The sequence below is a fragment of the Heterocephalus glaber genome, unplaced genomic scaffold, assembly GCF_053883595.1.
Source record: "Heterocephalus glaber isolate CG9 unplaced genomic scaffold, H.glaber_assembly_v1.0 deba00001532, whole genome shotgun sequence".
NCBI classification, from domain to species: Eukaryota; Metazoa; Chordata; class Mammalia; order Rodentia; family Bathyergidae; genus Heterocephalus; species Heterocephalus glaber.
Genome location: NW_028258330.1, coordinates 14,063,370 through 14,085,515, shown reverse-complemented (window position 1 = coordinate 14,085,515; position 22,146 = coordinate 14,063,370). Strand labels below are relative to the sequence as shown.

The 22,146-nt window shown below is 39.0% G+C and overlaps 1 protein-coding gene and 1 long non-coding RNA gene across 26 annotated transcripts in view; both read left to right on the top strand.

The window, feature by feature from the left end:
- The first annotated feature begins 1,564 nt into the window (after nt 1-1,564).
- Nucleotides 1,565-22,146, top strand: part of Plcb4 (phospholipase C beta 4) — a 384,134-nt gene continuing 363,552 nt past the window's right edge. For 6 of the 25 annotated variants that reach the window (XM_087188669.1, XM_087188672.1, XM_087188667.1 and 3 more), the window contains exon 1: nt 1,897-2,057. Coding sequence is in view for 8 of the 25 variants with exons in the window: in XM_087188652.1 (XP_087044778.1) it covers nt 1,603-1,818 (216 nt within the window). In the remaining 17 variants the exon portion in view is untranslated. Of the gene's footprint in view, nt 1,819-1,867; nt 2,058-22,146 lie in introns of those variants that run through there. The other 19 variants (XM_021255053.2, XM_087188651.1, XM_021255051.2 and 16 more) reach the window with 13 other exon arrangements.
- The window catches only part of LOC147824653 (uncharacterized), an 85,178-nt gene continuing 65,098 nt past the window's right edge, over nt 2,067-22,146 (top strand). Inside the window, exon 1 of the long non-coding RNA XR_015441967.1 lies at nt 2,067-22,146. This exon is cut by the window's right edge and continues 24,358 nt beyond it. This is a non-coding gene — a long non-coding RNA (uncharacterized LOC147824653).

Genomic DNA, 22,146 nt, shown 5'->3' with positions numbered 1-22,146 from the left:
TTAGAACCTAGCTACACTATTTACTGGTCATGGAACCTGGGGGAATTGCTTAGCCTTTCTGAACCTCAATTTTCTCATATATAAAATAGAGAATAGGGCTAAACTACTACTGCCTTTCATCTCTTGCTACTCGAAGTTTCATCTAAAGCCCAGCGGCATCAGCATGATATATGGAGACTTGTCAGAAGTGGAGAATCTCAGGCTCTAACTGCTGAATCAAGTCTGCACTTTAACAAGATGCCATGCAATCTGTGAGTCCACTCCAGCGTGAGAAGCACTGACTTATCACCCTGACAAGGATCACAACCACCATCTCTCACAGACCCCTGCAGAGTAAAGAATAGGTTTTCTCTGGGATCTGTTTTTGCTTTCCAATCTTCTGGGGAAACTTGATCTAGTATATTTTTCTTGGCTTCCTCAAAGGCAGACCGGCTCAGCTGCTGAGGAGCTGTTTTTCAGAGCACAGCTAAAACCCTAGCTTAGTAGTGGTCAGTGGGCCCTCAGGCCCCTCCTGCTTAAGGATGCCCAGCCGGTAACGTTTGATGATGATCACCCTGTCTTAGCCCTGCCTGGAAGAGACCAGGCAGTGAGCCTTTTGCTGCTCCAACCCCTAGGAACCTTGACCAGTGCTTGCACGCACATCCCCCTCCCGCAATTCTTAAGCTACCCGCGCAGGCAGGCTCTTTGCTTCCTCCTGACCAGCCTGACCTGTTCAGGCGGCTGAGCATGCCCAGTTCATCTGCGAGGGTGGCCCCAGTCCCCAATGCGCAGGTGCCACGTCTCCGGGTTTTGGTGGCCGCCGGCCTGGAGAAGGAGGCGGCAGAGCGCTTGGGGAGGAGGGAGCCCTCTGGGAGTCCTGGAGCAGCTCTCCGAGGGTCCACACAAAGGGCGAAGATACACCAAACCCCGTTAGGGCCTGAGTGTGAGTGTGACTCCGAGGCAGCTGGGGTCCGGTGTAGGGCGAGGAAGAGGTGGAAATTGGCTGGAGCAGCCCTCAGCGTCTTAGAGACCAAGATTATTGGGGGGCCGGGGGGTATGTTTCAGGTTGCGCTTGGGGGAAGACTTTTGGGAATCACTTTTTCTTTCGGTGGCTCAGGGAAGCCTTGATTAAGAGAGATCCTAGTAGTACTTGCTTTGGAAGATTGTTTTACGGATTAAATGAATAAAAAGCATTTAGAACAGTGCCTGGAGCAGTGTTTATTAAACAAAATAGAAACAAATCACCCACCCGCTGGCCCTCATCCGGAACAGCGGGTCTGGGCATTTTCCTTCAGTCCTGACCCCTTGGCCCACTGCCAGCCCCCCGTCTGAGGAGGGATCCTCCACTCCCAGTCTAGCGAGCAAGTATGCACCCCGACCCTCAGGCACCGGGCAGGTGCTGCGGGGGGCCGCCGGTGGGACCCCAGGAGCGCGCGGCTGGGCGGCCCATTCGACGCCCCACCCACCTCCAGCGCGGCCCGCCTCGGCCCCGGCCGGCCCGGCCCGGCCCGCCTGGCCCTCCTGGCCCGCCCGGCGCCCCCTCCCCGCCCTGCGGCTCCCGGCAGCCGGAGGCCGGCCCGGCCCTTGCCCACCCCCAGCCCAGCCGGGCGCGCCGCACTGGGCATGCTCCGTAGCCCTGGCAGGTTGGGGCTGCGAGGCAGGCGACAGCTCGGGCTCCGGAGCCGGGCAGCGAGAGCAAGGAGGGATACTCGGGGGCCAGGGAGGAGGAGCGGCGGGCCCGGGGCCGGGGCGCGCAGAGCCCGGCTGGCTGCGTATCGGGCCGGCGCTGCCCCGTGGGCTCCGGGAGGCTACTGCGGGGACCCCCCGCCTGGGGAGGAGGTAAGGACCTCGCTGCTGGGAGGCGGGAGGCCGGGCGGGGGGCGGAGGCAGGCGGAGGGCGGGGCTGGGCGCCGGAGGGGCTCAGCGGCTCTCTCGATGGCGGGGAGGGGGTTGGTGGCGCTGGGAGCAATAAGTGAGCTTCACGGCCAACAAGAGCTCGCACACGCGCGCGCACACACTGGCTCTCCAGGCAGCGGGCCGCGGCCGCATCCCGGCGGCAGCTCCAGGCAAAGTGACAGGTAGGAAAAGGCATTCCGGATCGCGCCCGAGGATGCTCCCGTGCGCCCCGGCCCGTGGGCTGGGTTCGCTCTCGGCGGGTGCGTCCGGGACGCGCGCGCGCACCCGGATGCCCTGCCGGGGACTCGGTGCAGGTGCGGGGTGCCAGGCTCCCTGCGCGCGCGGAAGGCAGGGGACCCCGGCGCCACCCCCTTCCCTTGTAGTCATCGCCTGCTGGGTTTCCTCAGACCATCCAGACATTCACCCACTTTGGGGCTCGGAATAGCTTGGCTCGACGTGTATATGATTATTTTGGTTGGAAATAGTTGGCGCCGTGCAACGCATGTAAATGTGTACGCGAGTGAATATTCTTAACCTCTCCCGGGGAAATCGGAAACGATGGACCATTTCCACTTAAAACAACATTGATAGCCTTGGCATTCCTTGGGGACAGTATTTGGGCCTTCTAAAAGCATATAGATGAAGAAGAATAAAGGTTGCCTTAAATTTACAATTTTAAAGTTGCTTTTTTCCTTAACCAATTAGATCCCGTCTTTATAGTACAGTACTTCTGAGCGTAGACTTTGTAGACAACTGAGCAGAAGTATGAAAATGTGAAATTCTCCAGTTTCCAAGTGTGTCTAAGTGCAGCCTTATCTAGAATTTAGAAACTATCGTTTTTCTAGAAACAAAGGTAAAATGCCTGTTATATTTCCATCGATATGCATGTAGCAGAGAAATGACTTTTTAAAAAACTCCTGTACTGATTCAAGCTCTTGTTGTAAAGCACAGTGTTTGAGATTTAATTTTCGGCAAAGCATTCATGGATGGTCACTATATATATATATATATATATATTAATCGTGAATGCGATAGTCTGTAAATTTAACTTACAGATATGTGGAGATAGCTGTTTAACAATTTTGTTGGATTAGCAATACTGTCGCCCAAACAGACAGCTATAATAACGTCTCAAAACGGAATTTACATTTTCTCTTTCAAGAGAAATCAGATTCATAAAGTATGCATGACCAAGAAAAGCAACTGGTGACTTTACCTGGGCATTCTCCAAAGAGGCTAAGAAAGTGTCAGAGGACACTCTGCTCTTTAAATAGAATTGCATGTTGTGCATAAAAATTTAACTTTTAAAAAAATTGTTTATGCCACCTGCTGCGTAAGCACAAGGACCCAAGTTCGATTCCCGGTACCAAAACAAAACAAAACAAAACAAAAAACAAAATTGTTTACAAGATTGTTGGTTTCAAAACTATGTGGTTGAACTGAGAACCTAATATTTTGTATTCTTCAAACTTCAGTGGCCTAAGTTACAGAATCATACAGAAAATCAAAAATCTAACCCAGCAGGAGTGTGTGGTGTAATCCCTGAATATCTGTGTTATGTAATCTAGAATGCTGTTTTTCATAGGACTGTCTTGCATGGTTTTCAGCTGGTGTATTGCTCTATTATGTCATCCTTTTAACTGTAGAAGTTTAACAAATGACTGCTGTCTTGAGAGAACACCTGTTTTCATAAAAATTCACTTTTTAAATGGAATAGCATTTTGATTAGCATTTTTGTGTAGATGAGACTTTTGCTGCTATAACTGGTAACCTTTTGAAGGTAATGTATTAAAACATATCTCAAGGCATCGTATATTAGATAACTGATTATGGTTCCCTCCAATGATATTATTCAGCCATCAGAATTTAGTTTTGATTTAGCTTTGATGATATCACTACTCAGCTCTGACTTAATCGGAGTGGAAATGCTGTTCTACAAGTAACTGTCAAAACAGAAATTCAAAGATTTCATTTGATCACTAGGTGCACATTTACATCTGTTGGAATAATTGTACCTTTATTTTTACAAATGCACACCCATGCAGAAGAGCTTTGCTCTAAAATACGCTTTTGGAAGTTTTATATTTGTGTGCCTGAAAATATGAGTGATGTTAAACTACCCACATGATCTGGAACCCTGGGCAGTGTGTTTTTGTCTTATGAAATAGTGAAATAGGAGAGTTTAAAAAGTGATAAGGGTTACCAAAAAGCTTTTGCAGAATGGATTTTTAGGTCTGTGTCACCTTTGAAATATTTTGTCCCCAGCAGAGACCAGACTTTTCCAAGAACATATCCAACCTCCCTTTAGGTTAATGTATACTGCTGATTTTGGCAACAGGGGATAGTTTTCTTTGGCAATCTCAGTGAATGTGGCATTTTCCTAGGATTCTCCTCTGTCTGTTTTAGGGTTTGATCCATTAAGAATAGAGATGATGGAAAAAAAAAAAAGAATTGAGATGATGACTAACTGCTTGCCTTACATGCGTCTTCTATTCAGCCATGCGAGTGAAATTGAGATGGCCCTGAGCTGTGGCACTGCTGTACTGTTTCAGCTGAACTCATCACAGGGCCGTGCTAATTTGTGAAAGGTCCTGTTGTAAGGGAAGTTAGCTTCTGTGTTTAGGGTATTCGCATCTCCAGTTTTTCGTATGCAGCTGGAGAGCTCAAATATCAGAATGAATGAACAATTTTTGCAGATTATTTGCTAAAAGTTAGCAATTTGCTGTCACCTTTGATCTTTTAATTTTAAAAATTTGCGCTGAGATTCAGTTGCATCTTTTTGGGATCCGAACACCTAGGGAATATAATCATGGGAAGGAAAGAGTATAGGTATTTCTTGTGTTTTCCACAAATGTCCTTAATAGTGAATGCAGATATTTTTGCAGAAGCACACATATTCTTTGAAATGTAAACTTATTTAGCAAATTGGGATCAAATTATTGTCATTTATGACCCCCTTCTAAAGTCAGGATGAACCAGATGTTTATTAGCACTGATGATGCAAGTTTTTAATAAACCATCTTATCACTGTGAGTCCTTCTAAAATCAAGAACTTGTGTGTTTACTATGTGGAATGAGGTCAAGGACTGATGGAAACACTTTAATGAAGTTGGTATTTCATGTCCAGACTGAAATTTCTAAAATAGTTTCTTTTCACTTTATAATATGAACTTGTAGGCATATTCATGTTTGTCAGAAAGACTAATCCACCTATTGTGAAATAAATATGGCTTTCCAGCCCTGATGGGCATCAGCAGTGGCTGTCTGATTTTGCTGTTGGTGTTTAAATGTTAGCTGTGATTGCAGGTATACTGTTAATTCTCAGGGCTGTCCATTTCACAGTCTCCTCTTTCTGTCACACACAGGAAATAGTATAACCTTGCTTGTATTCCTTAGTGTTTGTTTTTCTGTTTAATAGTTTTTCTTTTGATAAAGACTCCCTCTCTAAAATAGAAATACTTTCAAGTTGTAATATTATTTATCCAGCTATTCCTTAGAACGATATAAAGGTTTTGCCGGTTACAGGCTGTGATTCTTTAGTTTACCAAATATGAAAGCGGGTGTACTTAGCCCACTGTGGAGATAGACCCAGGAAATAATAGATTACTGAGTGGGTGAGTCAGAAGTTTGCATGATCTTTGTTAGAATTAAGCCTGCTGTCAAAAAATCACCCCACAGTTTCACTGGATTGCAACAACCACCTCCATACTCCACTTTCTAAAACCTGGCTGGATGCTCAGGCCTTTGGATTCTTTTGCTGTGCTGAAGGTATCTCCCAAGTTCCTAGAGGAGATGAAAGTAAAATGCCCTACCTGTTAAATCTCAGCTAGGAGAACATTATGTTCAAGGGAATGAATGACCGGCTGAATTTTGTTTTCCCTTCTCTCTACTTTCTCTTTCCTGTACTCTATGGAATCAAAGGAGTTGCAAGGGTCATAAATCAGGAAGTTTTTCTCTGAAGACTTCTCTGTCTACTATGTATAAAACCTTCAATGAGGATGTCATACCCCATGTGACCGCAAGATAGTGTTATCTTCTCCCCCTGACTTGGAGTTTCTTTCACAGTCCTCCTGTGATCCTTTGGGAAACTGCACCTGTAGAGACTGAAACACCCTTGGGCCAGGCATCATTGCTTGAGAATACATTACCCTTCTCAAGGTCCTTTTCCTCCAGAACAATTAGAAGATGACTGTGGCTTTCTTGACTATATAGGAATTTGAAGTAGCCATTTCCTTAGAAACAAGAAAACAATTAACTTACATTAATTACGAGGAGCTCTTCTGGAAGGACACCACAGACCACTCATTTTACATTTACCATCTCCCTTTCTCTCCAAAATCAGGAATTTCTCTCCTCAGGTCCATCCCACCAAATTCTGTGGATGTGCTTTAGTGGGTCCATAAATACAGCTGGCAAATTTTACCTCCAGGTAAGAATTAGGGCAAGAGCCACTTCTAGACCTCGACATTTAATAGGTTGAAAAGAAACACATGTATTGCTATGCAAGTTTAAGAATTATTACCTTGCTTTGTTTATTTCAATATGATTAGTTTTTATTGCACTTTTAATTATTTAACATCATGTATTAAAATATGGTGGGAGGGATTTAGAAGATTCACCAGGTTGCAAACTGTGTCCGTGACCCGTAGAAGGTACAAAACATCTCCTCTAGAAAAACTCTCTTTTGAAGCAGCTGGTGAGTGGCTGGGGGATGCTGCTATGGTTGCTTTTAGAAGTGTAAAGTTGCTGAGACCTCCAGGCATTTGGGTCTGACAGACCTGAGGTTGAATCCTGACAATGTCCTGTGATCCTGGGCATCTGCTCACAACATCAGTGCTTGTCATTAAAAGGTGAGAATAACCCTATGGACTAATGTGCCCACTATTATGTGCTGCCCTGTGAATGACTTAGGGTACCATGCCACTGCTGCTGCTGCTCCTCCTACTAATGCTGCTAATATTATTGCTCACCCTCTTCATTTGCTTCCATAAGGCAAATGACATTCATCTATCCACACAAACTGGGTGGAGGAGATTGTTTTAAAACTTCTAAAGAACACTTTTATATTGTCATCCTGTGTATACAGAAAGTTCTGGTTACCCCTAGGACAACCGTGAAGTACCAGATCTTCTCTTGGACTCACCTAACCCTATAACTGCATTTGAATTCAGGGATCCAACATTAGCTCAGCCCTCACAGCCTCAAGATTCTGTGACTGTGAGTTTTGAAACTATAACTGTTCCCAGGGCATATGTGTCTCCCAGCCAAGAGTTTAGAAAGACCACATCAACAAGCTATTTAGGCCTAGAAGGAAAGAAACATCCTTTAGAAGAATATGGGGATCACTGGTGTTTAAGAAGAGGCAGCACCAGTGTGGCTCCTGTTTTCCTCCTGGGCTTCAGTGAGAACACTCAGAATCTCTGCTTTGCATTTAAATAATGACACAAAACAAACCCACCCACCGATATTTATCAAACACTTGATAAGTGCTACTTTACTTATCTTCCCAACAGTCTGTTTTGGTGAGTCCTAACAGTCTCTGCAGTTTATGTTTGGGGAAGCTTAGGTTTGAGGAGGTTAAGTCAGGCACCCAAGGAAGATAAAGTTAGCGATGTGCCCAAGTGTGGCCAAGCAGGTGGCAGGGACCATAGGGAGTACAGGACTTGTGTCTGTTGAGGAACTATGTTGGGCCCCTTCCCAGAGAGCAGCTGCCACTCAGAGCCGCCAGATTCCTACCAGGTGGGCCTGGGGCTCAGGGTTGCTAGTGCCTATATATTTTCAAGAGAAGAGTGAAATCCAGACTTATCTGGAGTGTGAAATCTCATTTAAAAAATGTTTGGAAATAATTAAAATAAACACAAACCATGGCCAAACCCAACACATTTGTGGAATGAATTCAGCCTAAGAACTTTCATTTTGAGCCTTTTGTCAAATGTAAGTACTTGGAAACATAGTGTACTAGAAAATGTCAGTGGTTTTGTTTTGCCTTTTTTATTTTTGGGTTGATAGATTTCTTACAAAGGTTATTATTGTTATTTACTTTAAGCGTACATGGAATTCAGATCCTTAATTTCTGCCTGATTTTTTTCTCTCTTCCATTTTTCCAAGATGTTAGTAAATATACAAAGTTGAGAGGGGGAAGATCTGGTTTTCTCTATTTTATGGTGCTCCTTTAAAATAAGAGCAACCTAGCATGGAGAAACAGGTGAATTCCTTTATGGGGACATGGAAATTCTCTTTTCTGTGTCACTGATTTGAGCTCTAACCAGTCACAAGATGTCCCTTCTGCTGTTTGATAGTTGCTATATTTGTCCTGAATGTATAGAATGTAGATCCATTTCTGCAGGTCAGTGTTTCAAGGCCCAATCCACTTAACAGCCCTCATTTTCTTCATTTCTCTTAAATGGGGGGACCTGCTGGATCAAGTGAATGTGTGTGCTTCTAGATGGCTTTTCTTCACGTCTACTGATGCGCTATCCTTGGACAAATCACCCAAGTCTTCTCTGGAATTTAAAGTTTTGTTTTCAGTGGTTTTTAAAATGATGTGATACACTAATATGTTCCAGTTAAAAAAGACAATGTAGAAATACAGAAGAAAAATGTAAAGTACTCTTTCCCGCCTACACTTATCCCCAGTCCCCAGATATAACCATGGGAACAGTTTAGACTGCCTCTTCCTACCCCTTTTCTGTGCATTTACATATATAAATACATATATATGTCTTTTCTTATTACATAAACTGGATCATACTGTATATATATTTCCATGGCTTGCTTTTTTCCACTTAACTGTACATTGTGGATATGTAATCATGTTGGTATAGTAATTACCTCGGTCTTTCTAACATTGCATAAAATTTGGGAGTGTGCATATACCATACTTTACTTAATCATTTCTCTGTTTCCACTATTGCAAACTGAAAGATTAGAAAGTTCTTTCTTCATAGGTCTTTATGTATTTGTGACGGTTTTTTTAAAACTAGATTCCAAGAAACAGAACTATTTGATCAAAAGGATATGCACATTTTAAATTTTGAGAGGGTGCAGCCAAAAAAGTCCCCACAAAATTTCTATCTTGGGGATCCTTGATTTATGCACCTGTATGTGTCATCTAAGTGAAGCATGGCCCACATGATTACACTGCTTTACTAATTCACTAAGATACCAGTTGCATACAGTATCCTAGGGAATGACTTTAGAAATAGACTATGTCCTTAAAATGGCTCAAAAATACAATACTTAAAAAGAATATATCAGGTAATAGGCTAGTATAAAAGCCATTTAATAAAGAGCTGTCTTGTACAATCAGAATTGAAAATCTGTTGTCTGATCAGCTTGGTATCTGTGACTCTCTAAAGCCCTTCTAGCAGAGACAGGGCATGACCAGCAATGCCCTGTGCAGCCAACACACAACAGAGGTTGATATTGACCCAGAGACAGCTAAGTTTGTTTCACTGCAAACGCCTGTCCAGGTGTATTTGTAGCTCTAGACTTTCTGATACAATCAGCCCTCCAATCCAAATGTTCTACATTAGTTGGTTAAAATAACCACAGATTGAAAATAATTGGAAAAAACTGTGTCTGCTATTGAACGTGTTTAGATTTTTTCCTTATCATTACTCTCTAAACAATACAATATAACCATGACTTATATTTTATTAGATATTGTAGACAATGGGGAGATGATTTAAGGTTTAGGGGAGGATGTGGAACAGTTATATGTAAGTACTACAGCATTTATATCAAAGACTTGAGTATCTGTGGATTTTGATATCTGTGGAGCATCCTGGAACCAAACACTTGTCACTGAGGGAAAACTGCACTTAATTATATAAGGGCCCCTTTTACCTTCCACTTAGAGAATCAAGAGATTCCAAAACAATGCTGTTTTACTGGGTTTTCTATAATAGATACCTGGTTAATTATGATTTTTTAGAAATGATTTTTAGATAAAGAACTATATAAATTAGGAATTACACTATATTTTCATTTTAAAAGATAGTGAGAAAAATACAGAAAATCTAGGTTATCAGTTTAAAACTTTCTTCAGAACCGACTCCTTTGATAACCATAATTGTTATCAATAATATAAAATTAGAGAATGCTTTTCAGAATTTTATGACATTCACTACAGTGGTTGGAATCACCTTAAAGTATTACAGTATCAGGGTTAGTAAATCTTGATGTGGAAAAATGGCAGGAAAATAAAATCATGTTTCTGTTTTCCGGAGACAAATTTGCTTCTTTCATCTGTCTCTCTAGATACCCACTTGTTAAGAAAAATTCTGGTTAGGTTGGCAGTGACATTCAGATTCTGGTGTGTGCCTTCTCCATGTTTATTTTTACAGCACACTGTGAATTGTAGAAATATGATCGGATGCAGCCATATTTCCTTGGCATGGAAACCTTGCATAGTCCAGAAAGTCTCCACTTGGTGTGCTCAGGAAGGTGTTAGTGTTTCACAGTTTACAGTCACTTTCCTTTGATAATGTTGGTGAAAGTGCAGGGAAGGGCACCACCTGGTCACTCTTTAAACCCTTATCCTACAGAGGCACCTGGAGGGGAAGAGATGGCCCTGCAAACCAAGATCTCTGAGGAGGGCACAATAAAGGGATTGTTTAAAAGATGTGTGGGCTGATGTAGGGAACCAATCGAGGTAAGTGCCATGATGGGATGCTATTCCAGCTCCAAAGGACTGTCTCATTAGAGCTGTGTCCCTCTGTGGAGGACACAGTCTACCTGTAATATCTCAGCAGGGAGAGTGGGAAATGAGTACACCTACCTTTCTCGGCGCCTGACCCCCAGATTCCATGGATGCTTTCCAATAGCTGAACCTGGATAGAAACTGTAGGGCAAAGGTGAGAGTGGGAAGGGTTGGTGAGTGGGCCTGGGAAGGCAAATGACAGGTCCCACACCTGTGCCCTCACAGAGCAGATGTGTGCATAGGTGACAGACCAGGCTAGAAAGTTTGTTCCCTGGTTTGTGGGAAAGAAAACTGCAGCCACAATCGTTACTTTGAAAGTTGAAAATGTTCCATAGTGCCACAAGGTTGGTATCCGTAAGATTTGTGGTGAGATTTAGAGTAACATTTCAAAGAAATTGAGTGTCATTTGGAATGGATTGTGTTTCTTAGGAAATGCATAAAATGGGAAACTTTATGTATTTATCCAATGAGCCAAAAATGTAGCTTAGAGGTAGAGGGATTCATAAAATCTGTCACCATGGAGTTGGATACGGAAGATATAATTCCTTTGCTTTTAATATTTTATGAAAATATTTTGTCTAAAATGTCAGGTACCTGAGGGAAGAGACTAGGAGGAAATTAAGGTTATTAACAGTAATTTTCCTTCAAAGAAGTCAATTTAATTGAATCATTAGCATGACTGAGAAGAAACGAACAAGCTGTGTTTCCATTTGTTTGGCATGACAGTCAGAGTCTGAGGCTGCGGGCTCATCTCTTCTCTTGCTTCCTTGGTCCTGCCGATTGAAAAGGTGACGACTGCTCTGTTTGGTTTGTGTACTTGTTCTGAGTGAATGAGCAGTGAAACTTGGTGGAGATCATAAAATCAGAAGGCCAGAAGGAGTTCATCTCTTCTTACATCCAAACTTTATGACATAAGATACCAAGACTCCAGACATTAGCAGGTACTACTGTGCAAATTCCCAGAGCTGGTAACTTTGGGGAAGTCACATCAGCACTGCAACCTGAAGGAACTGCATTAGGTTAATTCATTTCTTTGGCTATCATTGGAGACATCTGAAGTTCCTGATTCTAAGGGTTTGCTTGTCTCCTACGCACACAATTATTTTCATATATTAGGGGAGAGCCTCGTAAGCATGACTTTTACCTTCCAGCATTTAGAATAGTGTTCTCTGGAGGTCTCCAGGTTGCTCTTGACCCTTTCTTTCTTTTTCTTTTTTTGTACTGGCGATCCAACTCGGGACCTTCTGCTTGTGAGACAGGCTGCAGAACCACTGAGCTAAATCTCCTCCAGCCCTATTGACCCTTTCTATTTCATAAACTTTCTGTAGGAGACGACTCATCACTTGTACCATTCTTATACCCACCTAGTCACTGAACATTCCTGTATCCCTGACTTCCTATCTGAGCTGCAGATATATCCTGTTTTCTGATAAAGATCTTACCCTTAAAGTCTTATGAGTGCTTCCAAATCAAAGTCTTCAGAACAGAGGTTCTCAACTTCACTCTAAATATGTGTCATCCTGGGTTCCAAATCTCTATGAAACAAGTCACTCACCTGTTCATTTAACCTATTAATGTCTCACATTTCTGTGTATTTTTTCCACCATCCTTGCTGCCACCTATGTTTATATCTTTATCCTTTCATGTCTTGGTTGTTCCGAGGACCTTTCAGTTGACCTTCATATCTCTTTCATTCATTCCATTATGCATTCTTTTGGCTGTTAAGTGAGCATCAAGTATCCTAACAGTGATGCAGTTGCAGCTCTTGACCTTGGGTTTATACTTTACTAGAGGAGACAGATGAATGAAAAGCTCCTTTGTAAGTTTATATCTTTGCCCCTTGACTACATCTTCCACACTCAGCTAAAGTACTTTGTACAAAACAAATCTTATTGTAGCATTACCTCTGAAATACTTGAACAATTCCCTGTTGCTATTAGGATTAGTTTTTTTCCTTAGTTTACCAAATGCAAGGCATCCATGGCTGACTTCTACAATGAAGTTTCAACTCCTTTTATTTGCATCATCTACACTAAGCTTTATCAAAATACAAGAACACAAAAGCCATGACCACTGTGCCTCTGGTGACTTGGTACTCAATCCCTCTCTTCAGCTGACTGAATCCTGTATAGGTCTTTGTAGACTCTGCGCAATTGCCTTTGTCTCTGCAAAGCCATCCTTGATTTCAACTCCAGTAAAGGTGGCGGTCCCACCTCAGTGCTCAGGTTGAATGGATGCAAATTTTAGCCACAACATAACTCTCTTGGAGAATGGAAAAATCTGGTGTATACTGCAAACTAAGTCATTGTGTCTTAAATGAACAAATAAGTGCCATTACTGCAAATTCTGCAGAGTGGGTAAAATAGAAAAGCAATGAATGAGTAAGCAAAAGAAGTGCCATATTTAATAGAATGAAGCCAGTATTCATTCCATGATTATTTATACTAGTGGCTGCAAAGTAGCAGAATGATCACTTTGGAAAAACAATAACTTGAAAACTCTGTATTTATTATTTCTTTTAACAGAGATGCTCATATTGTAATATATTAGTATACTACATTCAGAGGAGGTATTTCTCTGAAGACAGTTTATCATTTATCCCTGGTGGGTACACATTCATGCTGTTTTTTTCTATTTTATGTGTTCCATTTTAATGAAGTTATGCTTATTTTTTTGGTGTGTTAAGGCTTTGAATCAGAGAAATTTCTTTCATTCAAATTTGGTTCAAAATTTTGGGCAAAAAAGAATTTATTTAATCAGATTATTCTCTTGGTAATCTAAAATGCTTTGTATTTATTTTCTTGTAGCACTTTATTTTCAAAATGGCCTATGAATATAGCGGTGCCAAATAGAGAAAGCTATTAATTAATTGAAGTGAAATATTCCACTGAATATTGGTTTTGAAAGAGCATCTTTTAGAATTCCAAAATCAGGAGGGAGCATTCTATTTATAATAGTTTGAATTGTGTGAAAAGACTGGCTTTGAAAGTCTTAACTACCCCACCTCCAAGCTTGAAGTGTTAATAGTGTTTAAGAGGTTTTTCTTCGCAATTGGCATCTTTTTGATTTAGCAAATTTCTTTTAGTTTGTGTTGAAAAAGTGCTAGTTGGCTATGTTGATTCTTAAATATGTTATTATTCAAATTTCAATGGAGACAGCATTTAGGAGGATTACAGTTTAGTTATTGCAGCTGCTCAGAAAATACTTCATGATAGCACTTGGAGACACAGAGAATATTTCCTTTTATTTAGAGCATTTCTGGACCTGTGAGGCCCTCTGAGAATCATAAGCCTGGCCTCATTCTGTCCATTTTTCATTCCCTTTGAAAGAATTTCAAAGTCACTGGTTAAAGTTTCTCTCCATCTGTTACAAGTAACATACACGGATTTCTTGTGAAGCTACAAGAGGAAAGGAGAAAATTTAAACCTGTAGAGAGTTTGGGTATTAATACATATTCTGAAAGTGACTTTGCTAGAACCAGGCATTCTGAATTGTTCATTTACATATTAATTTTTATTTTCTGAGCTTGAGTTTTAAAAACAGAACAGACCAACATGTTTTCCAGTATGATTGATGACCAAGAGGAATCCAAGATCCCTAGATGTCTTTTCACTGAACCAAGGTGCTCTTAGTGTTGTTGGAGAGCATTAATTATCTGTAGAATTTCTGGTCTAGAATATTTCATGATAAATTTGTGCCCATTTCCTCCTAGAAGTGGGAACAGGTTTTTTATTGCAGAAGGGACAAGATGCCAGGAACACAAGTGCTGGTGAATCACGACTTCCTACCTTCCAAAAGGTCTGAATCCCACAGAATCGATCTCTCTCTCTCTGTCTCTCTGTCTCTCTGTCTCTCTCTGTCTCTCTCTCTCTCTCCACACACACACACACATGCACACACACACACACATACACACACACACACACACACATGCAAGCAAGCAACACTTGGATGTGGTAGGCACTTGAGCCACCCTGTGGAATGGGAGACATGAAAAGGCACACTGAAGGAAGAAATGGAGTCAGTTCTTTGATGTAGTTGTCTTTACACAGTAGCTTTGCAGTTTTTTAGAATGTTGTGATTTCCCAAGATACTTCTAAAATCAAGCCCAAACTCTACTGTTCTTTAGTCTTAGGTCATGTGCTGTGAGCCTTGTGAATGCAACCCTATTTCATTCTCTCAGCAATGTTGCAGTTTAGGTATAGTAATTAGCATTTGATACTAGGAAAACCGAGTGATTGAAGCATTTATTCAAGCTTACCTGGTTGATCAGTGGTACAGATTGGCTGCAAAATAAGGCTGACCTGAATTTATACAGCTCATCTGTGGCTGTCTGTGTACAGAGGAAAGGCCACACGAGGACACAATGAGAAGGTGAGAGTCCTCAAGCCAAAGAGAGAGGCCTCAGGACAAACCAAACCTAATGGCACCTTGGTCTTGGGATTCCAGCCTCCACAACTGTGAGAAAATAAATTTTCTGTTGTTTAAAACCCTCCCATTTTTGGTATTTTTATTATGACAGTAACAGGGAGCTGATACAGTAGGCGTTTATTTTATATGCATCTGAAAGCAGTCATCCTACTGAAATAGCAACAAAATAAATTACAGAATAAGATAAATAAATGATTTATTTATTTGTTTTACTTTTTCTTTTTAATCATTTTTTGAATGTTGTCTCTATGGTAGTACATGGTTTTTGTTTGTTTGTTTGTTTACTTGCTTTTATCCCATCCCTGTACACACACACACACACACACACACACACACACACACAATCACTCACATACACACTGAGCTTTCCCAGGCTAAGATTGCTGAGTTTTGTTTCCCCATTTATCTAGCACAACATTTAACACAGAGCAGGCACTTTATACTTGCTTGTTGAATAAGTTATTTAAGGAGTATAATTGGTACTTTAGGAAAACAGAATGGTCAAAGTAGATTATTGATAAATAATAAAAATCATATATACTCCGCCATTTCAAAATAAGAATTTTGGTATTTCAACATTATTCCTAATTTCAAAAGCCGATCATTGTCTCCAGTTGGCTTAGATGATAGAGTATTAGCTTTCACTGAGTTTTGATAAGAGTTAATTTGCTTTCAGGTAGAGATTAGGTAAGTCATGTATTTCTTTTAGTCTTTTATTTTTCTGTTGTGAGTTTCACACTCTTCCTTTAAGAAGTCTTAAAGGAGGTACATGAGCTTAAATCTTTTTCTATAGTTAGGAACTTGATTTCTTGCCTAATTTATAATTTGATAAATAATGTGTCCTAGTTGGATTTCTCTATCAACCTAAGTCCTAGGATAGTTTTCTAAAATGAAATAAGGATGTTTTTGACTCTTCTTTCTTAACATTTTAACAGTACTCCAGAAAATATTTTAATTTTTCTTTAGTCAGTTGATACTTTTCCTTTGTCGATTTTTTTGTGTGCAGAAGAAATTAGCATAATAATTTCATTAAATATAATACATTGTTTTGCTTGATTTGGTGCCTGTCAGGGGGAAAACCTAACAGCACAATTGAGGTGCCATGAGTTATTTTATTAATTCATAAGTAAGTTGCTGATCTAGAAATAAAATATTTGTGGAACTGAGGTTATAAAATAGTGAACATACCAGCCAATTTCTATTTATTACATTCTTGAAAATAAAGACTGGATATAGAGATATCTTAAACAGGAAGAATTACATTATATGCTTTAGTCAGCAAAAGAATACATTAATTTTTCTTTTTCGCAATAGTATTTGAGTGAGCTTTTTAAATGCTATAGTGCTATTTTGTTAGTTAATTCATGTAGGAATTTGATTGTGTAGGTATATGCTTTGTTTAAAATATCACCCAGAACCTGACATAGCTACAGTATAGAATGAGGTCAAGGTAGTAGGACATCTAGTTCTCTTTATGTATGTGGATAGAATGTCAGTGATTCACATACACTGATATGGTGATTTGAATGTATTGAATAAATTATTAGTTGTGTGTGGCTTTTTCAAACAGCTCTAACTTCTCAGTTTTTAAGTTAGATCTGTACAGTAGCTAGTACATAGTAGACTATAAAATATATTCTAAAATTAATATGTAAGATGAGGACACTGGCCACATCATGTTCTTCTACTTATGTTCCTGATTTCATGTTTTTTTACATCCTATTTTGGATTTGTATGCATTCTGCTGTTTCTAAAACTGGTATCTAAGCAATGCATTTTTTAACATTAATTATCAGGTTTTGTCTTACTCTTAAATTTCATATGATTATGTAAGGCAGCATAAATGGGCATTATCTACCTTGCTGACACATCCTTTCCTCAGTTGAAAATATATATTGACCTTGACTGTAACTTTGACATTTAAGATAATTGACTAGGTTCTGAAATGATAAAGCCGAATGTGATTGTAAATGCCTATTGCTATAAAATTCTCAATTACATAACAAAAATAATCCAAAAATTGTCAAAAGTTTTGATCAAGCATTGGCCTTAGCATAAACTGAGCCATGGGAAATAGTTTATTATCTGAAGAATCTTTCACCATGCTGAAGTTTGGGCATGCAATTCTAAGGATGTGACTCTTGGTTGTTATAACCACAAGACACAGGAATAGCTTTTTATTCCTTTGAACAAAATGCTATTTCTAACTTTTTAATTGATTAAATTAATTTTTATTATTACATGTTTGCAATACATGATTACAATTACCAGGAAGAGTTTGTACATGCATATAACACATCTTAATTCTTTTTTCTCTTTTTTTAGAAGAATATTGAAAAATATGTCCATTGCATGACTCAGTTTGGCACATAAGGGGAAATGAGGATGAAATTACCAATGACATTTTTACCTTGCCTGCATTGCTTCCTTGGACCTTTCAACCCTAAAAAGAGTGAGGCAAAGTCTTCAGGAATGATCCTGGCCAAGATACTGATTTCCTTCTCTTTAGCATCACTGTTTACATCTGTCCTGCAAGACAGGTGGTAATGTCCTCATTCTTTAGATAAGGAAACTGAGGCTCATGTAAGTAACTTGTTTAGGGCTACACAACTGGCACATTGCAGAGCTTGAGTCTGGAGTCAGATGCTACTCAAGACACCATCCTCTGTTTCCCATCTCCTTGTGGCTTTCTCCAAGGCTGTCTTTCCTCAACTGATTATTTTAACCTAATATCATTGTTGCTTTCCTGTTGAATCATTTCAGATTGGGGTCTTTATAATATAAAAGGCCCTGAAAAGACAATTGGGAGACGTGACTTGTGACTGGTCATCACCCTTGGTGACTGTGTGTACTTGAATAAGTCATGTCATTTCACCTGAATGTCTTTATCTAATAAGTAAAAGATGTAGGCTTGTACATCTCTTTTTCCAAATTATCCTTTTATGACACTGAAGTTTTCCTCTCCATCTATGGTAATACTCTGTGTTGAAGTCTATTTTGTCTTATTATTAATATAGCCAGCCAGATTGGCTTTCTTTTATTTAGTGTTTGCATGGTATAACTTTTCTGTCTTTGCAACTGTTTGTGTGTTTCTGTTTAAAAGGTGTCTCTTTGGAGAAAGCATAGTTAGGATTTCTACTTTTTAAATCTATTCTGATAGTCTTTGCTGTTTGAATGGAGTGTTTAGTCCATTTACATTTAAGGTCATTATTAATAATGGTTGTATCAGAAGTTAAAGTTTATTAGGCATGTTAAATATGAACTTTGATGATCTATATCTTCTGTTTGTTTTCATCTTAACTGTATGAAAAAAAAGCCTTTTATAGATTGGATAATTATACCAACCACTATAACTAGTCTGTTGAATAGGTCACATTTAGCAAGATACAAACAGAAATAGCTTTATTCTTCTCCCTCCTCTACTTTGGATGATATTTTTGACACATCTCATAGGTTTTTAGTCATTTTAAAATATTGCAACAACTTAATTTTTAAATATTAAAAAACTGTAGGAGAATATAATTAAAACACCCATTCTCTGATTCACTTTATGGCTTCTCTCCTTTTCAGTCTTCAGGCCTAATCCCAGCCTTGGTGATTAGTAGTAAGGAAGAAAGGTAATTCCTAGTTTAACTCTCGCATTGTCTCTTACTCACTGTCTCCAGCTTCTCCAGAGTTGGCAGGGGTGCAAAAGAGGCCAAGGCTGTTGAACTTAGCAGGTGCCGTTTGTATTACGGCCTGGCCATTCTTTCACATTCACACCTTGATGGATTCTTTGGAGATCCACTGAAAGGTCCACTGGCGCTATGACATTACTTGATATGGGCAATGCCATCCCTGAATGACTACTTGTGGCCTTCAGCTCCTTTTCTTTACTGATACATTATTGAAGTGTCCGTGTACCCTGTCCAGGCAGCCCACTTGGGTGAAAACCTTTCAATCAGACTTGACTACTCCCATGGTATTCACTTGGTCCAGGGAAACTCACAGCACCACTGGCTTTTGAAGCCCACATTGTTCCCATTGCCACTGAGCCTCTGTGGCATTGTTCTGTTATTGCAGGAAGCTTCAGCCAGGCTTGGAGACTCCATCATTACTCATGTCCCATGGAGCAGGCTATGAACTCCTACACTGAGGCAAACATTCAAGCAGGGAGTGGAATAGCAGTCTCCCTCATTACCTACAGCCTGTTGATGAAGGTTGCTTTGGCACTTGGACTACACTGGTAGAGAGGGGAGAAAAAGTAACTGTAAATGTTTTTTTTGAAGAATCATCTTTTGCAAAGTTCTTGTCATATATACATGCTGGGGGTGAGCTTTGGCCTGGGTTGGTCCCACGTAGCAACCAAGCCCTGTGGTTCTGTGACCAGAACTCACATGATTATCTGGAGCAATGAGATGTTAGCTGAAAATCTGAAACAACAATAGGTGAGTTCCTATTATACTTCTCTTTTAAAGAATTTGAGTTATTGGCTTAATAGCAGGGTACACAAATAAATGTTAAACCTTGAGCTACAGTTGTAGTTTGTAAACTGCTGCACTCTATAATTTCTGTTTGTAGTAACATGAAACATTAACCATCAATTAAATGCTTAATAAATAAACTCATGGTAAATATTGGATATTAGTTTCTGGGGAAGATAAGGATGGCTGATAAATAAAAGGAATGAGGTTTTTAATTTGTAGCTTTCTTTACTAATTTGGTTAAATAATTGGTCACTGAAGTGGAAAAACAACAATACAAAGTTATTGTTAGCTCAGTCAAACTAGTTGGCCAGGTTGGTCAAGGTAGATAATACCTGACACTAGATTGATAGCCATGTTTGGTGGAAATCTTTAAACAATGCAGAGATTTGTATTTATTTATGTTTCTTTTAAATCATATATATGCATTTTATCTTATACAGAGTCTGCCAAAAAGTATACACACTTCAGGAAAAGAAAAACTTGCATAAATATTTTAATACTAAATTTATTGAGACATCATGGGATTAACACAAATTTTCTTTGGCCTCTACAATTACAAGACGTGCTCAAAGTGGTGGCTATTAGCTTCCAGACTTTTATTAATATGGTGAACTTCTGCTTGGGTATCCTTGGTCATTGAGATTGCTGCACATACATTTTCAATTTCTTCTCTAAGGGCTAGCAATGTAATGGGCTTTCTGCAATATACAACATCCTGTAGGGTTTTCCATACAAGGGCAACACCATTTGTTGAAAAACCATCATACTATTTTTCTTTTCTCAAAGTGTGTATACATTTTGTACTGGACTGTATATATTCATATCTTTTATTTATATCTTTTCTATGTCATATAACTATGCATATATCAATGTGTACATACATATGCATGTTTATATGATGAATATGTATATGTCCTTCTGTGCAGATGTAGTCATAATATCTACATCTATATACACAATATATGCAATGTGTATAGACATAAATACATAAATGCTATAGTCCCATTACAGCTATTAGCGATGATATAGAATGTAATATATAATATATAAAATATAACAAGTATATTTTTATATTTGGCAAAGTTGGCACAGATGAAGGAGAATTTGGAACAAAACCCAGGTATTTGCCTTCATTTTTGAAACAGATATGGAAGTAAAATGTATATATCTGTTTGTTAGTTAGCTTATTTTAAATTAGAAAATAACTTCAAAACTTTTAATATATGTAATTTGTACCAGAGTCTGGTACAATATGATGACAGTAGTAGAAGTCATAAGTTGATTAGACTTAGTTAACAGTATATTTAAAAATGCATTAAAATGTAACATACAATAGTACTTTCTGTGAGCGAAAAGGAGACTACATCTCAGTAGTGTCTAAGAGTTTTTAAAATAACCCTGGAGCATGTAAAAGTGTTGCATAACCACTCTACAAACATTGGAGAATAACTGAAAACACAAAGAAGGTAAAAGTATCCTTAATCTAATCCTAATAGATAATCATTGTAGGCCAAAATGAGAAACACCATATTCTTTTTTATTTATTGATAGTTTTTCCCATGAGTGATAAAAATTGGTCTTTTCATAGTGGAAATTTTTTTAATCTAAATCCGTTCTCTTTTTTTCTTTTAAAGCTAATAAGAATTCCTTTTATGTCTAGACTTTTTATGTAGGAAGCTGTACCAAGATTGTGTCCAATATAATCAAAAACTGCTAAATATAACTCCTCAAACTTTATTTGTAGACTAGGTTTTTGTATAATTTGTTAAGCCTTAGTCGGTTGTTAAGAATTACTGTAAGATGCAGAAAAAGAAATAAGGAAAGTTAGCTGGTGCATAGAAAAGCATTATTTTAACACTTAAAGCTGTTTTTAGGTCTAGCCCTGGAATTGGTTGTGGCAGTTGATTTAACATGGACCTCAATATTTCATTTTGTAAATGGGGCAGTGTTTTTCTGATTGTGGGGTCAAATGCAAACTGGAATATCAATGCTTTTGGCATATTTTTTAAGGTACACTTTAGACAAGGAAAGCATTCATAAACCAGCCCTAATTTGCTAAGATGCTTGGAGAGTTGAGTCTAGGTTTTTAAAAAGTAAAATTGAGTACAGAATTCTTTACTGCCAGATGCTGTCTTTGTGAAAATACTTTCCTCCTCTTTCTTCTTCTTTTCCTTTTCCTTTCTTCTTTTCCTCCTCTTTTTTTCTCTGTGAAGGCCGATTTTTAAAATCATTGCCCTTTGGTGAAGATTGAATATACTGCAAAATAACTTCATAGAAGAAAAATTATGAGTGCTATTTAATTTAAAATCCTATTTTATTTGTATCACGGGGAAGTATTGAAACAGATTAGCAAAAAAAAAAAAAAAAAAAAAAGAATATGTTTACCTTCCAAAAGGAAATTGAGTCATTAATTGGAAATAGATTCAACATTAAATTATGATTGTTTTTGAAGATCTGCAAGTAAGAAATCCAAATAGATAAAATGAATTATCTTAAAATAATAATAAGATAATCAGTAGGAAAGAAAATGGAAACATGCTTTATTACCTAATAACTATCCCAAAGTAAGTTTGACTTCTAATACATTTTCAATCTACTTCCCCAAAGGGGGCTTGATAGCTTTTGCTACAGAAATGATGACTACTAAAATATGCTGAGTTGCTGTAGAGT